At 42.5% G+C, this 15,581-nt stretch overlaps 1 protein-coding gene across 1 annotated transcript in view; it reads left to right on the top strand.

Moving 5' to 3' along the window:
* FSTL4 (follistatin like 4) overlaps positions 1-15,581 on the top strand; it is a 408,859-nt gene that overhangs the window by 379,777 nt on the left and 13,501 nt on the right. Inside the window, exons 8-12 of the mRNA XM_081299417.1 lie at positions 3,261-3,422; positions 3,815-3,949; positions 5,186-5,212; positions 8,231-8,349; positions 11,868-12,017. Coding sequence (XP_081155543.1) covers positions 3,261-3,422; positions 3,815-3,949; positions 5,186-5,212; positions 8,231-8,349; positions 11,868-12,017 — 593 coding nt within the window. The remainder of the gene's footprint in view (positions 1-3,260; positions 3,423-3,814; positions 3,950-5,185; positions 5,213-8,230; positions 8,350-11,867; positions 12,018-15,581) is intronic.

Raw genomic sequence — 15,581 nt, 5'->3', positions numbered from 1 at the left:
CTGCTGTTTTACTGCCTGGCCATTGCTGATATATAAATAAGCTACTAATTTTGTATGTTTTGGTACTGACCCCTTTATGTATTCACTTCTTAATCCTTACCACTTTTTTGGTTTGTTACTTGGAGGATATCCACATAAAAATACCATTTTTCTGCACCTTTTTAATATTTGTGTCTCTTATTGCTGCCTTCCATTGAAACATCCAGCATAACATCAGAGTCTAATATTACCTCCTTTTTCTTTTTCCTGACTTAATGTTTTACCATTCTGCAAAGAATGGTGCTGCTGCTTATTTTTATAGAGATGTTCTTCATGTAGGAAGAAAATAGCATTTTGTTTCTATTTTACTGAAGGTTTTTTCCCCCAAGAAATGGATTTTGAATTTTTTTTCCCAAAGGCCCTTTCGGTACCTAACAAGAGAATCAAATGGTGTTTCTTTTTGAATGCCTTTGACTTTGAATCTGATCAATTATAGTTTTCTTACTAGTTAGCCATCCAAATTTATTACACTTGGATACAGAATGTTCTTTTAGTACAATGCTAGATTTGAACTGACTGTGTGCTTGGGATTGTATTATATATAGGACCAAGTAAGTGTGTAGCCATCTGTTTTGTTTGGTGGGGTTTTTTTTATTTTTTATTTGTTTGTCTTGGGTTTTGTTTGTTTGGTCTTTGCCAGGTTTGGGTTGTCCAGGTTATACTTGCTTTGTGATGGAATTTGGAATGTCTTCCCTATTCTATACTCCAGGAATTATCTAATTCTTAAGTATACAAAGGAATCTGATCTAAAACTAGTCAGAGTGCCTTTTGGGTTAGTAGCACTTTAAATTTTTTTTAATCTCTACATAAAGCAATGTTGATGCTTTAAAGTTTCCTTTTAAATAATCCATTTCATTGAGATTTTCACATTTATTGCCCATAATTGAGTACAGTATTCTCACATCTTTTAATCCCCTCTGTTCTTTCTCTCTATTTTTTTTTCATTGATCAAACTTGCCAGAGCTTTGGCTATTTTATTGGCTTTTACAAAGAGTCAGCCCTTAGATTTATTTATCAATTACTTTTTCTTGGCTTTCTAATTGATTCATTCATTTCTGCTCCTATCTCTATCGACTCTTCTACTTTCTTTAGATTTCTACCAGGGTTGCCAGGAAGGCTTGTACAAATAGATGGTGACCTACCATGAGCCCAGGCTATTAGAGCCCTTATCCAGGTCACCCCTACTCTAGAACTCTTGTTGCTCTAGCACCTTCTCCAGATGCCTGCCAGCCCAGGGTTCCTAGGCTCTACCTCTGGGATCTTGAATTACCACCTCCTGACCACAATTCTCTCTACTCAACTTGAACCCCATTCCTCCCTCTGCCCAGTGTAAGCTGTGGGGAAGTTTCTTTCTTTCCTCTTTGAACCAATGAGGCCAGAGGAGAAGGAAACACATCTATCTATGTTCTATGCTGTCCTCAGCCATGCCTCAGCTAGACCCCATTTACCTCCTCCATCCCCAGTGGCCTGAACTAGGACAAAACCCTTCTGCTGCACCCTGGACCTCTTCCCTAAAACCTCTAACAAAGAGAAGCTGTTCAGAGGACTCAGATTTTATTGTTCTCGGGCCCCTGCAGTTTGGCCTAATCTCCTCTGAGTTCATGTTATTAAAACGTCTCTAGGCCATTTGAGGGTAAGGTCTTATGATTTGCCAGTTGTCCACTTAGGATTCACCTCTGCCCCCTAACTTTGCCCCAGTCATCCAAAGAAAGACTTGAAACAGACTGTGTTGATCACATGAATAGCAGGACCCTGAAGAGTTTCAACAGGAGTTGCCAAGTTCACTTCTCACAAGGAACAAGGGAGCTTCTCTCCTGTCCCCTGCCTACCTGAGCATGGATCATCAGAATTCTGCCACCTTGCTCAGGTTCCAGGATAAAGCCATCACCTCTTCCTACATAAGCATCAATTTTGCCTTCACTCTGGTCCCAAGAAGAATCTTTTTCCTCAAGTATGGGATACCTTCTCTTATTAGAAAACGAAAGCTTCCAGATAACTCTAGGGAAATATAGTCGTCTACTTCAGGAAGAGCCTACCTCCCTCCTTTCCAAAGCATAGGTGATACGTTTTAGTTGAGCTTAATATCCCAATATCTTTATGTAAACTTTCACAAATCCTTTCTAAAACCAAATATAGTGCCACATGCCTATAATCCAGCTACTCCAGAGGCTGAGGCTGAGGCAGAAGGATCACAAACTTGAGGCGAGCCTCGGCAACTTAGCAAGACCCTAACCAACTTGGCAAGACTCTGTCTCAAAGTAAAATTTAAAAGAAAGGACTGGGGATATAGCCCAGTGGTAAAGTGGTTACCCAGTTCACATAGATCTTGAGTTCAATCCCTGGTAGCATAAAAACAGGAATTGGGGGAGGGAAAGAGGAAGTCCTTTTAAGAAGTATGTAGAGTAAAATGAATGGATGACTATAAGCCTTCAATTCCACTGAAAATGATACTGATTCGATTTCCTGGGTCCAGAGCTAGGGTTGGGGAAAGGATCCTCCAGACAATCTCTGCTTCTCCCAGGTCCCACCCCACAGTCAGCCTGTGTAAAAAGGCCAGAGTACTATGGAAGGTGCCAGAGACTTGCCCACTCATGCTCATCTGGCCAGTGAGCCAGGTCACACTCCCAGCCCCAAACTTGACTTCCAGAACCCATGGCTGAATCACTACATAGGCAAAGAGGGCACACCTGGCCTTTTACCCAGGTTCCAGGGAAGAGATAAAATTAAAATGACACTCTGGCAAAATCAATGAATTTCCCCAGAGCAGTGATGTAATTAGCAGCTCTGCCAATCAGTGCCCATAAGTGCTGGGTGGAGCATTTCCTGCAAGAAATTAAGCCCCTGTCCAATAGCTTTCCGATAATAGAAATAATATATTTGAATTTTATTCATTCAGAAATAAAATCCATTGGCTCTTGCTCTTTACATGTAGCAGCTGAATGGCATTAAATATTTGGATGTCTTTCTAATCATATTTAGAATAATGTTGAAAGCCATGAATTACTGGGTACAATGCTGGACATATTTACTGTTGCAATCCACTTTATAATCCTTTTTATCAGACTTTTGGGTTGCCAAAGAGGATCACTGTAAGCTGGCAAAGAAGAGAGCTCCAGAGTTCCCTCTGAGGTTTACCCTCTGGAGGAGGATCTCAGGGTTGGGCCATGGGCCTGGAGTCAGCTGAGGACCTTCTCTTACCAATGCTGATTTTTCACCCACAGTGCCACCTGTCATCCGCGTCTATCCAGAGACCCAGGCACAGGAGCCTGGGGTGGCTGCCAGCCTGAGATGCCACGCTGAGGGCATTCCCATGCCCAAAATCACTTGGCTGAAAAATGGCATGGATGTCTCAGCCCAGATGTCTAAACAGCTCTCACTTTTAGGTAAGAACTGCCCATGCTTCTGTGGCTATTCCCATCCAGTTCAAGCTGGTTCTCACCCCAGGAATGAAAATGAGAGGCTAGATTCATTTCTAAGTCTGACATGTTAGAAGGGAATAGACATCTCCCCAGATTTCCTTGTCCATGCACAGGTCTTGGGGACTTTCTGAGAGCAATGATGAGAAGCCATCAGGTGCCAGTTTGCCCTCAGTGAGTTTCAGTTGTACCAACCCTTCCTGGATGCATTATCCAGAATGTTGGCTGCCCCAGCCCTGCCCAGGGGCTGTGTTTTCAACTGCAACACTCTCAACAGTCCCAAGAAGGGAATGGGGAGGAAGGGAGGGAGGGTGTCCAGCAGAGCAGGCCACCCTGATCACTGATCATTTTTCCTGCAGCCAATGGGAGTGAGCTCCATATCGGCAGTGTTCGGTATGAAGACACAGGTGCATACACCTGCATTGCCAAAAATGAGGTGGGCGTGGATGAAGATATCTCCTCACTCTTCATTGAGGACTCAGCAAGGAAGACCTGTGAGTCCACTTTTGCCTTTATGCTCCTCACTGAGTTGATTCGGGCTGTCAAGTGGCAAGAGAAGGGACCAATAGACCAGGGCCACAGCTGCCAATCATGAGCTCTTGAAGGCTAGAGTAAACCTATATCCTCTATGCACAAAATTGGGCTCAGAGGACACCCAGATGTCAGACCTTTCCTGACAACCTAGACAGCTCTGGAAACATAGCAGAAGTCTATGAATAGCAGACAGAGCCCAGGACCACAAGACAATTTCAATATCCCAGCCCCAGTTCTGTTTCCCACTTGTTGTCTGATCAGAATCTCTGCCCCTCATTCACAAAATCTTTCATACCATGCGAGGTGCCCCCATCCCACAGTGGCCCAGAAACTGGCCAGTGCACACAATAATACCACCTGCAGTTTCACCTCCTATGGCCTGAAAATATTATATTGAAAATCCCAGAAATGAACAATTCATAAGTCTTAAATAACCTTTATTGCAGTATATTGTTATAATCTGTTTTATCATTATTGTTGATCTCTTACCATGCCTAATTTATAAATTCAACCTTATCATAGGAATGTATAAAAGAAAAAATATAGTGTACAGAGTGTTTGGAACTATCCACGGTTTCAGGCATCTACTGGGGGCCTTGAAACATATTTCCCACAGATAAGGGGAAACTGCTGAACATGCAAACCATTAGGCCTTAACCATGGTGGCCTTAACTCCAGGGATCATCATTCACCCATTGTACTTAGTATGCTCTCCATGATAGCCACTGCACCCCAGGGAGAATTGCAGGTAAGAATTCATGAACACGAGTGTTGGTTGGTCAGACTCCAAGCTATGCCTTTGTCATCAAAGAAAATAATCAAAAGTATTTCACATGGTCTTCCTACGAGGATCCTAGTTGAAAATCAATCCTCCTTGAAGTAATCAGGGGAATCTGGGAGAGATGTTGCTTGCTCTCTATCATCCACAGAATGTGGGGAATTTTATTAGCTGCTGTGATCCTGGGGCCTAATTTCAAAGATTCATTTAGCAATCAAGAGTCCTGAGACCTGGAAGTGTTCGCTCCCGTCCAGAGTTACAAGACAGATGCTGCTGCTGGGCCAATGAGTCTATAAGTGATGGACTGGGTACCATTATGTTCTAAATGAAATGTATCACCACAGTAAAGGTTTGACAATGCTTTCCTTTTTCCCTTCTGGCAATCGTGTTCTGGCTTTCTTAATTCTCGGCTGTACAGTGGCAAACATTCTGTGGAGAGAGGAAGGTACCAAGCTTGATCGTTCCATGTTGTGCCTTTGATCGCATGTGTTCATGGTTCCATGATAGGTCATCTCTCTGAGCAGCCATCCGTTTTGCAGATCCCAGGCAGTCCCCTCAAGCAGGGCCCACATGCCAAATCCAATGGAAGGGAGGCAGTCAAAGTCAAATTCAAGTGGCCATACCCATTGAATCAGATTAAAAACCTATTAGTGTCTTTAAAGGCTCAGTTTAAAATGGAGAGTTTCATTGAAAGCTGCTTGTAACCTCAGATAAATCAGACTACTTGGCAGGAGCTCCCGGTCAGATCTGGGCCCTGTGCTTTTTTCCAGTAGCTGATACTGATGTTAGGCTTTGTGCTTTATCTTGTGTTGTTTTAAAAAGACCAAAATATTTGAGGTGTAGCTCAGTGGTAGAGCACTTTCCTGGCATTTAAAAAGCCCTGGGTTCTATCCCAATACTGCAATAAATAAAGTTAAAAAGATAACCCCCCCCCAAAAAAAAAAAAAGTTGCCCGTCCCTCCTGGGATCTACGGTAGCTATACCTTAGGTATGCTGTGATGAAATAAAGAAAAAAGCAACCATAGTTTCTGTAAATATATATTGTTCCACATGTACATTTTCAAAAGTATTTTATTAGTCAAATCCTTAGATATTAGGTTGATCCAGATGAAAATGCCATTCTTGTATGTTGAAAGTGGGTTAATATCAGCAATTTCATGTGGTTCAAATGGTGCACATGTGGGAGCTGGGTCATAAAGCCTGAGTCACTGCCTGAGGTGAATGTTCATGCATGGGTCCTAGTCCTGTGACCCCTGAATCAGATCCAAGTTCAAATCACCCTGGGTGACTTATTCTCCAGCTCAGGGCACAGAGTGGAATATGAGAGGCTATAGGATGCACATTGAGATTGCCAGGGCTAAACATAACACCAATTCTAAAAACCACGTGTTTCCTGTCTCATTTTTTTCTACAAGAACTTTGCATAGTGTTCCCCACTGTCTAGCATGTGTGCACATACACAAGCCCAGGACAGTTTCCTGAATGTGAAACACTGAAGCTGACAGTGAATCTGAGAGCAAAAGGCAGGACCCAGAACATGAGGAATTCTGCCAACAGCTCCAGTTGCTGCTCTCAGTCCTAAGCAGAGGTCACTGCCTCAACTGAGGCCCCAATGCACTTGCAACTTGTGCTCCATGTTTTTAAAAGGTGGCATCCTGCTAAGGGAAGGTTGTTGCAGAAGGACTCAAGTTTCAAAAGTGGAGATCTTACTAGGGATGCAAGAGATGTGAAATGAGCTGTAGAAACCCAAATTCTCCCTGACAACCCACAGCTGCCTCAGGGCACAGGGCTGGCCAGTGCTGCGCTCTGAAGAATGCAGCAGCAAATTCTATCATGCCTACGTGGCTAGATGCTTGTGCACTTCACTGATGAAATTCAAAACCTGGAGAAAGGGAATACCGAAACCAAGAGGAAAAAATCATGGATCTCACAGCACATTCAAATTTCTAGCAGAGAGATGATGATGAGAGTAAACAAAAATCAGAAAGCTCCTTTAGAAGCTAAATTCAACAGAACCTTCTAAGGGGCTGGATCATGAAGTAGGGTCCCCTGTGAAGTCAATTATGTATTGAATGAGTATCTTTTGAGCCTCATATTCCAGTGCTGACTGTGAACAGGGCACTGTGCTCAGCCGGAAATGTAGCTATAGCTACCCACCCCATGTGGACTCTATTAAACTTTCAATCTTGTGTTGGTTCTTCCAGCTATTGATTTTCCAGGAAGCCCAGGGAGGCTGTTCCCAGAGTCTGTGGTTTAGCAGGGACTTGGACCCCTCTGGTCCCTAGATGTGAGTGGAAGCAGTTTGCCAAGTGAGTCAGACCAAAGGTGGGCTGGCTGCAGACTGCAGAGTCCTTGGAAGGAAATTAGATGATTCTTATTTTCCTGTTTTATTATATTCTAACTCAATAAAGCTCATCCAAAACAATCCATTAAGCCAGTACACGGGTTTTCTCAGCATGCTAAGAAAAAGTTTTCCATATATTTTTCTTAGAACTTGTAAAAATCTTGATGTTCTCTCTTTAAAAGAAATGGAGAAGGGGAGATGACAGGAAGAAAGTGGGGGGAGGAAGAAAGAAGTTGGGAGAGCTCTAGATCTTACATCTCTCTGTGCCACATCTCTCCTTAATAGACAAACTTGGGAGACAGAGGCTCCAGGGCAGGACTCATGGTCTAACTCCAGCTTGAGTGCAAAGGCAAGTAGCCTTGCCCAAGCCCTTCCTTCCTTGACCTCAGTCTCTTTATCTTTAAAGTAAGAAGACTGGTCCCCAAGGCCCTTTCTGAGGTCTGAATGTCTTCTCCACAGAGATCTACAACAGTAGAGCAGGATGGGGGCAGACAGCACTGCCCAGCCTTGATGCCCCAGAGAAACTCATGGGCCAGAATAAAAACAAGTTGTCTGAAAGGACCAAATGACCAAGTGCAGACAAAGGCATAGCAACCATAGCATCCTTAGGTTCCCCATGGCAGTGAGTGACTCTATAAAATAAAAATAAAAACAAAAAAAACAGCCTTTACATTTTTTTGGTACCATCTGGTCCATTCTTCTTTGACTACTCCTCAAAAACTAATCAAGGGAGGTTTTCCTTTCAGAATGGGAAATGTCAAACAAATGTCAATGCCAAGGCCATCGTTAATTTGAAAACTTGTATTGGTGACCAGCGCTAGGTGATGTAGGACAGCTGTGGATGTTTGGGAGGACAGCCTGGGTACTACAGAGCTGGGGATGGGCTTTATTGATTCCCAGCCTTTGGGGCACTTTCTCCAGGTCCTCCATCCACCATCAAGCAAGGAGTCTCGAGCTGGCTGCTCATCCCCACCTCCACCTCTGCTGGGAATTGCATTTTTTTTGTCTGCATCAATTGCATCCAATCTGCTTGAGTCTTGTGTGCTCCATGTTGCATGTGACCCTGCCTGGAGCCTGGCTGCTAGAAGGGCATGACCATGCTGTGTTTGCTCCTCCCAGGACTCAGTGTGGGAAACATGTTCTATATCTTCTCCGATAATGGTATCGTTGTCATCCATCCCATGGACTGTGAAATCCAGAGGCACCTCAAACCCACAGAGAAGATTTTCATGAGCTATGTGAGTTCCTGTGCCTGGGGAAGCTTCTACATCACACACAAAATCCTAAAAGTCGGTGCAACCATGTGCTCCAAGGAGTTTCCTAGATTCCATTTATTATGTGCAGTATTTGTTCCAAGGCTAAGGAAGGAACCCATGAGCTAAGAGTTCTCTTTCTTCATCCAGCAGCCACTGCTGTGCCCTGAGCTATAGGTGAGGCCCAAGGACCACACATGGGTTCCTGTCCTTCAGAGGTTCATGGTCATAGTATGGTAAACATTTAGCTGCCAGACAGGTGTGCCCTCACAGAACTGGGGAAGGAGAGCATGAACACACACGAATGCCCAGAGTGGCGGAGGAGCTATGGATGAAACACAAGACCTGGTAGAAAGTGACAGTGTGAGTGGCAGAAGCAAAAGAGATGGTTACTGGTGGCAGAGCCAGGAAAGCCCTTCCCACTCCTAAGACTGCTGCCAGGAGACACCCCCAAGAGCTATGCCTCCCACACCAGGCCTCTCTCTCTGGCTTGCTTCCCAGTTGGCCTCATGAGATAGTCTGAGCTCCTCAAGGACTGGACTATAGCACTGAATCCAAAAGGGCCATTTCAAATCCCCCTCCTGCCCTCCCCTGAAGGACATGCACAGAAGTCCTCAGTGGGTGCACAATGAATAGGATGATGAAGGCGATGGCTGTGGAATGTGTAGAAGTGGGCTTGGCTCAGGAAGTTCCTAGGTCAGTTTGATGCTCTGTTGTGCTGGCTTGTGGCAGATCTCAGGCTGTCTCCCTTCTCAACTGTGTAGCTTGGAACAGCTATTTTCCAGTCTGTTTCATTGGAAATAATTATTTCTTAGAAGTACAACCTCTAATTAACTTTTCTTCCACACAATAACCATGAAACTAGTAGGAAAGACTGGCCCTGCTTAATTTCTAGCAATTAGGTTTAAATAATTGCCCTCTGTCACACAGGCACTAATTTCTCATATATTTCCAATAACCTAACCATGAAGTGAGTAAAATCTCCCAGATCCTAATTGGTACTCCATATTACTGGATAAGTAGTTAGAACAGGACAGTAAGAAGGTGTTTCAGACAACAGAAGACCATGGTGAGCCATGCAACAATCCCCAAAAATGGTCTTTGTATCAAAAAAAAAAAAAAAGTCTAAATTCCTCGCCAGAAGGTTACAATGGGACAACCCTCCCTAAAAAGTGCAGGGTGAGGAGGAGGAGATGGCGCTCTGACCTCTCCGCTAGATTAGATGTCCATTTGGTCCAGCAGGAAGCAGCATATGAAATAAGGTGTAGCCTTCAATCTTACAGACCTGGAGTCATAGCCCACCTGTCACTCAGTAGACTAAATGGCTTAGAAAAGTTACTTTACCTCTCTAAGCCTCAGCTTTCTCTAATGCAAATTGGAGGTATTATGAACACTAGATACAGATAAGGGCAATGGTAAAAGGACAGAGACCAGCTTTATAGCAATTGCAGTCTTCTAAGAGAAAAATGGAAATCGAGGTAGGAATAGATAAGCTCAGTGATTTTAGAGGTTGCCTTGGTAATCCGTGATGACTAATAAATGGTGATTTTTATGAAAGAAGGAAAAATCAAAGTTGTTGTTCATGCCTTGGACTTGGCTGACCCATAGTGATGGAGACCCAGAGGGAGAATCAGATATGGAAAGGGATGGTTCAGGTATGGATGAAGTGGCTGTGAAAGAACCAAACAGGAGCTGGAGAAGAAATTTTTGTGCCATTAGCAATAAGTATTGGCTCAAGCTAAGGAGATAGACATGGGTGTGTGCCAGGGATCTGAGATAGAATGGAATTCTGGGATACTCCACAGCTCAGACTGAGAGGACCACTAAGAATAATAAGACAAGATCTGGCCAAGGTAATAAGGAAACCAATGGGAATGTATGTCATGAAGACAGACCAAAGAAGATCCCCTTTTGCACTCACTGATTCATTCAACAAATATAATGGAAGCACCAACTCTGGGCTAGGCACTGGGCTAGGGATGAGGATATAGAAGACAAAAACCCTGCTCTCAGGGAGCTTACCATCCAGTAGAGGAAGAAAGACTGTGCCCAGGTGTACAAGTCAATGTATAAAGTCAAGTGTACCTAAGAACTACAGTAAAGGAAGGGAGTAGGGAATGCTAGGGGCGCTAAGATAGAGGAGGTCAGAGGAGGCTCCTCAATAATCAATAATGACCTAAGCAGAGAACTGAAGGAAACAAGGGAATAAACCAAACAGATATTGGAGAAGAGCATTCCTGGCAAAGGAAATTACCAATGCCAAGGCCCTAATGCAGGAAGCTGGCTTGATTGAAGGTAACAAGCATGCTCATGTGACTAGAGTGAGGAGGGAGAAAGAAGCAAGAAAGACTTTTATTGGGGTGGGAGGAGTCAGAAAGAGTCACATGATCTGACTTCCTTTTTACACTGATCCCTGTCTGTGGTTGCTGTGTGGAGAACGGGTGGGTGAAGGGTAGGGTGGAAGCAAGGAGCACAGTCTGGATGCTAAGCAGTTACTTGGGTAACAAAGAATGTGACTTTAACCAGAGTTGACAGAGGTAGGATGGTAAGAAGGGGCATAATTGTGGAAGTATTTTGAAGGTAAAACTGAAAGGATTTGTGATGCCTTGGTTGGGAACAGTGGACAGGGGAGAAGAGTCAAGGACAGCCCCTCAGATTTTGGTCTAAGAATGCCATGGAGCTGCCAGTTTTTGAGTGGAATGAGCAGGATTGGAGCTAAAATTGACCAGTGATTTTTGACATACAAGTTTGAGATTCCCATTAAACAACCAAGCAGGGCAAGCCATTTGACTATATAAACGTGGAGTTAAGGGGAGACACCCAAACTGAAAAATGGAAATTTGGGAATTGTAAGCATGAAGATTGCACTTACACCCATAGATTTCAATGAAATCAACAAGGGAGTTGATTTTAGTGAAAAAAAGAAATTCACGAGTGAACCTCGGGTACTGAGACATAGATCAGCAAACTGAGCAGAATCCAACAACACAGAAGAATCAGCCCCTGCGGAGGGATGGAAGGAAACCAAGCAATAGTCAGTACTGTCAGCTGATGGCCCAAATTCAAATAAAATGATGGTGATGTTTAATTTAATGACCAAGGAGTCAATAGTGACCTTGGTGAGGACAAAGCTTTGTAGTAAGGACTAAAGCCAAAGGGTTGAGGAGCTTATGCGCCATGAGAAAGTGGGAAAAGAGTGTGGGCAACTCTTACAGATCTTTGGCCATTAGTAGAAGTTTCAAATGACAAAGATGAGGAGAGGAGAAGGTAGCACACCAGAGTGGAGGAATATGAACCAGGAAGGTGCTGATTGAAAGGGCACAAAGGAGGTTACAGCCTCTGAGAGGTGGGAGGAGGGATGTTGGGTGAGAAATTGATGATGTGGGAGGACAGGTGTGCCATGTTCTGTCCATCCCATGGTTTCCAAGAGAGAGAAGAAAGGGACCAAGGGAGATCAGGAAAGAGGGATTAAGAAGATACATAGCAGCCTCTCTCCTTTACAGGAAGAAATCTGTCCCCAAGGAGAAGGAAGTGCCACCCAGTCATGCCAGTGGGCATCTGCGGTTAACATCAGGAACCGGTATATCTATGTAGCCCAGCCAGCACTGAACAGAGTCCTTGTGGTCGACGTTCAAGCCCAGAAAGTCCTACAGGTACATTTCTTGAAGGGAACGAGGATGATGCAAATTCTGGGGCATGACCTATCACATGCTTCTTTGCTTTCTGCACATTCCCCAGCTCCTAGGAGAGGTGCTCTGCTTGGAAGGAAAAAAATCATGTGCAGCTATTCACTATGCTCAAGAGATAGCCATGAATGAGCACTGAGGTCCCCAGAACTTAGATTGTAATCAAGGAGGCAGACCATAAATCAGAATTTCAGGAAGCTTTGAAAAACTGATGAAATATAACAGAGGGACTGTAATACTTTTCAATGGTCCCTCTCTCTAGAGGCTAATAGAATCTGAGAACTGAATGCCATTCAGGACACAGACTGGGAGCACCATATATTGATGAGGGCAAGAGTAGGATGCAGCGAGGTCATGGGTAAGCAAAGAGGGGGCCTTGGAGGCCATTAAGTCCTAGAATAAAATCCAAGGTGAGATAGAAATCCACTGAAGGGTAATCGGAGGAGTGACATGATCTGACTTATATTTTTATAATCAATACATCTGCTATCTTAAGAATAGATGGGAAGAATAGAGAGATGGTGGGATCTAATCCAGAGGAGAAGATGATAGCAGTGGAGGTGGAAAGAAATGGTCAGATCCTTGGTGTATTTTAAATGTGGGGCCTAAAAGACTTTCTGATGGGTTAAACATAAGGTTCAAGAGAAGGAGGAATCAAAGTGTTTGCTTAATGGTGATGCCATTCACAATGTGTGGCAGGCTGAATTATGGTCCCCAAGATGTCTGCATCCTTATCCCTGGAACCTGTGAATGTGTAGCAAAAGGGACTTTGTAGATGTGATTAAGGATTTTCAAATCAAGAGATTATCCTTTGATTATCTAGGTGGATCCTAAATGCAATCAGAAATGCCCTTATAAAAGGGAGGCAGAGAGAAATTTGACAATATAGATAAAGAAGTCAACATGAGAACTAAAGCAAAATGCTACATTGCTGGCTTTGAAGATCAGAAGCACCAAAGGGTGCAAGGACTACAGCTCTAGAGACTAGGAAAAGCAAGGAGAAGCCTTGGGAAGGAACATAATAGCCCTGCCAACATATTGGTTTTATCCCAGTGAAATTGACTTTGGCTTTCTGGTCTCCAGAATTGTAAAAGAATAAATCCATCTTATTTTGAGCTACCATATTGGTGGTAATTTGTTACTGCAGCAATATGAAACTAAATACTATGGTAGAAATGACTTAGGGTGGGGAAAAACATGGAGAAGATTGGGGAAAATTATATTTGAAATCCTAGTACATATGTAAGTGGAGACGTCAGGAAAGCTGTGGGATAAATAGGTCTGGAGTCAAGAGAGGGTCTAGGCAGGAGATCATCACCCTATGGACCGATTAAATCCAGAGAACTAGATTAAATCATCAGGATAATATAGAAAAGAGTCAAGGTTGGAGGCTTAAAACACTCCAGTATTTAAAGATCAAAAAGAAGGAAGAAGTCAACAAAGAAATCCAAGAAGGAGTAACCTTAAAGAAAAAAATAGAAAAGGGTGATACTCCAACTGCCAAAAGCAGAGAATGTTCCAATCCATAGTGGTCAACAGTGATGAATGCTGGTAGGAGCATTCACACGTTAGAAATTGTGAACTGGCCACTGGGTTTGATACCACAGTCATGGGTCACAAGGGTGGGAAATGATAACGGTGATTGTGAGCTTGCTGGTGCAGATTCAAGTTACAATGATAGAGAATAAAGTGGGAATGTAGCCAACTGTACAGAGGAGGTTTATTGTGAAAGTAGGCAAGTGAGGCAGCTGGAAGGGGATGTCAAAGGAACTTATTTAGAGTGGGTGACATCACAGCATTCAGTGGAATTCAAGGTACACAAGTGAAGATGCTAGCCCTAGCTAAAGGAACATTCTTTCATTGGAACAGGAGGAAATGGAAAGCATTCAGGCACAGGTGCAAATTGGTGGTATAGTGGGTGGTAGTTAGATGAACTTTCTTCTGGTTGCTTTCACTTTCTCAGTGAAATAAGAAGGAAAAGTATCACCAGGGATGGAGGTCTGAGGAAAGAGACAACAGCTGAATGTGAGATTGAATTAGCCAGGTGATAGTGCTCCTGGACTAATAGTGAGAACCCACTTCAGGACTGTGGATGTAAATTTAAAGTGAGACCAGTCAGCAGAGTTTGTCTCTTTCCAGCAATGCTCAGCTGCCCCCATGCAAGTTCACTGTTTAAAGAAAGTTGTGTATAACCAGCTGTGTGGTTTCTCCTGGAAAATGCAACAGAAGGTTTTCTATCTATTTTTGGTAATTGACCAGAGAATACACTATGAATAATTTCAGTCCTTTGAAGTTTAAAAGCTTATTCTATAACTGAGCTTTTGGTCAATTTTGGTAAATGTTCTATGTGCACTTTGAGAACGTTTATTCTGGTATTGTTAGGTGTGGTATTCTATACGTGTCATTTTGTTCAAGCTGATTCATTATATTGTTCAGATTTCTTATCCCTATTGATTTTCTCATCTACTTAGTCTGTCAGCTGATAAGAAGTGTGTTAAAATCTTCCACTGTGATTATAGATTTATCTATTTCTCAAAGTTCTATCCAATTTTGCTTTTAAATTGTAATTTCTTTCTTGGGGGAAAGATGTCTTTATTCTTAGGAAAATAACGCTCTAATATCTACTAATGCTACTTTCCTGAAGGTCTATTTTTGCCTAATACTAGTATAGCTAAATCAGGTTTATTTTCATTAGTGGCCTTATAATATTTCTATACTTTTAATTTCAATCCTTCTATGTCTTCATATTTTAGGTTTTCTTTCATAGAGTAATATGGAGTTAAATTTTGAGTTTCATCTAGTTTAATAATATTAGTCTTTTACTTGGAGTATTTGATCCATTTATATTTAATGTAATTAATTTTATAGTTGAGCTATATTTACCAGCCAGACAGAGTGGCACATGCCTGTAATCCCAGCAGCCTGGGAGGCTGAGGCAGGAAGATCACAAGTTCAAAGCCAGCCTCAGCAATAGCAAGGCACTAAGTAACTCATTAAGACTCTGTCTCTAAATAAAATACAAAATATGGCTGGGGATGTGACTCAGTGATTAAGTGACCCTGAGTTCAATCTCCAGTATCCCCCTAAAAAATTGTATATTTACCATATTACTTTTTTATTTTACTTCTTATTTACATGGTTTTGTTTTCCTTTTTTTATTTGTCAAACATTTTAATTCTATTTTTTTATTAGATTGTTGAAGATGCCCCCTTATGATGTGATTAACATCAGAGATTATAACACTCATCAGTAAAGCTGCATAAAAACTGTTATTTTATTTCCCCAATAATATTAGAATACTTTAACTCTTTTAGTCATCCTCCTGCATTACTCTGGTAATGAATCTTAATTCCACATGTAACTTAACCACACAAAACATGATGATTATTTTACCAAGCAAGAATTTACATTTAGCCATATATATATATCTTTCTAGTGTTCTTTATTCTTGAAGTCCATAGCTCTGTGTAGAATCATTTTAATAGTTCTTTTTAGTGTCTGCTGGTAACAATTTCTCATAGTTCTTGCATG

The sequence above is a fragment of the Spermophilus citellus genome (genome assembly GCF_964194105.1).
Source record: "Spermophilus citellus genome assembly, chromosome: 1".
Taxonomy (NCBI): domain Eukaryota; kingdom Metazoa; phylum Chordata; class Mammalia; order Rodentia; family Sciuridae; genus Spermophilus; species Spermophilus citellus.
The sequence above is the reverse complement of the archived record's forward strand: the minus strand, read 5'-3'. Positions and strand labels throughout refer to the sequence as shown.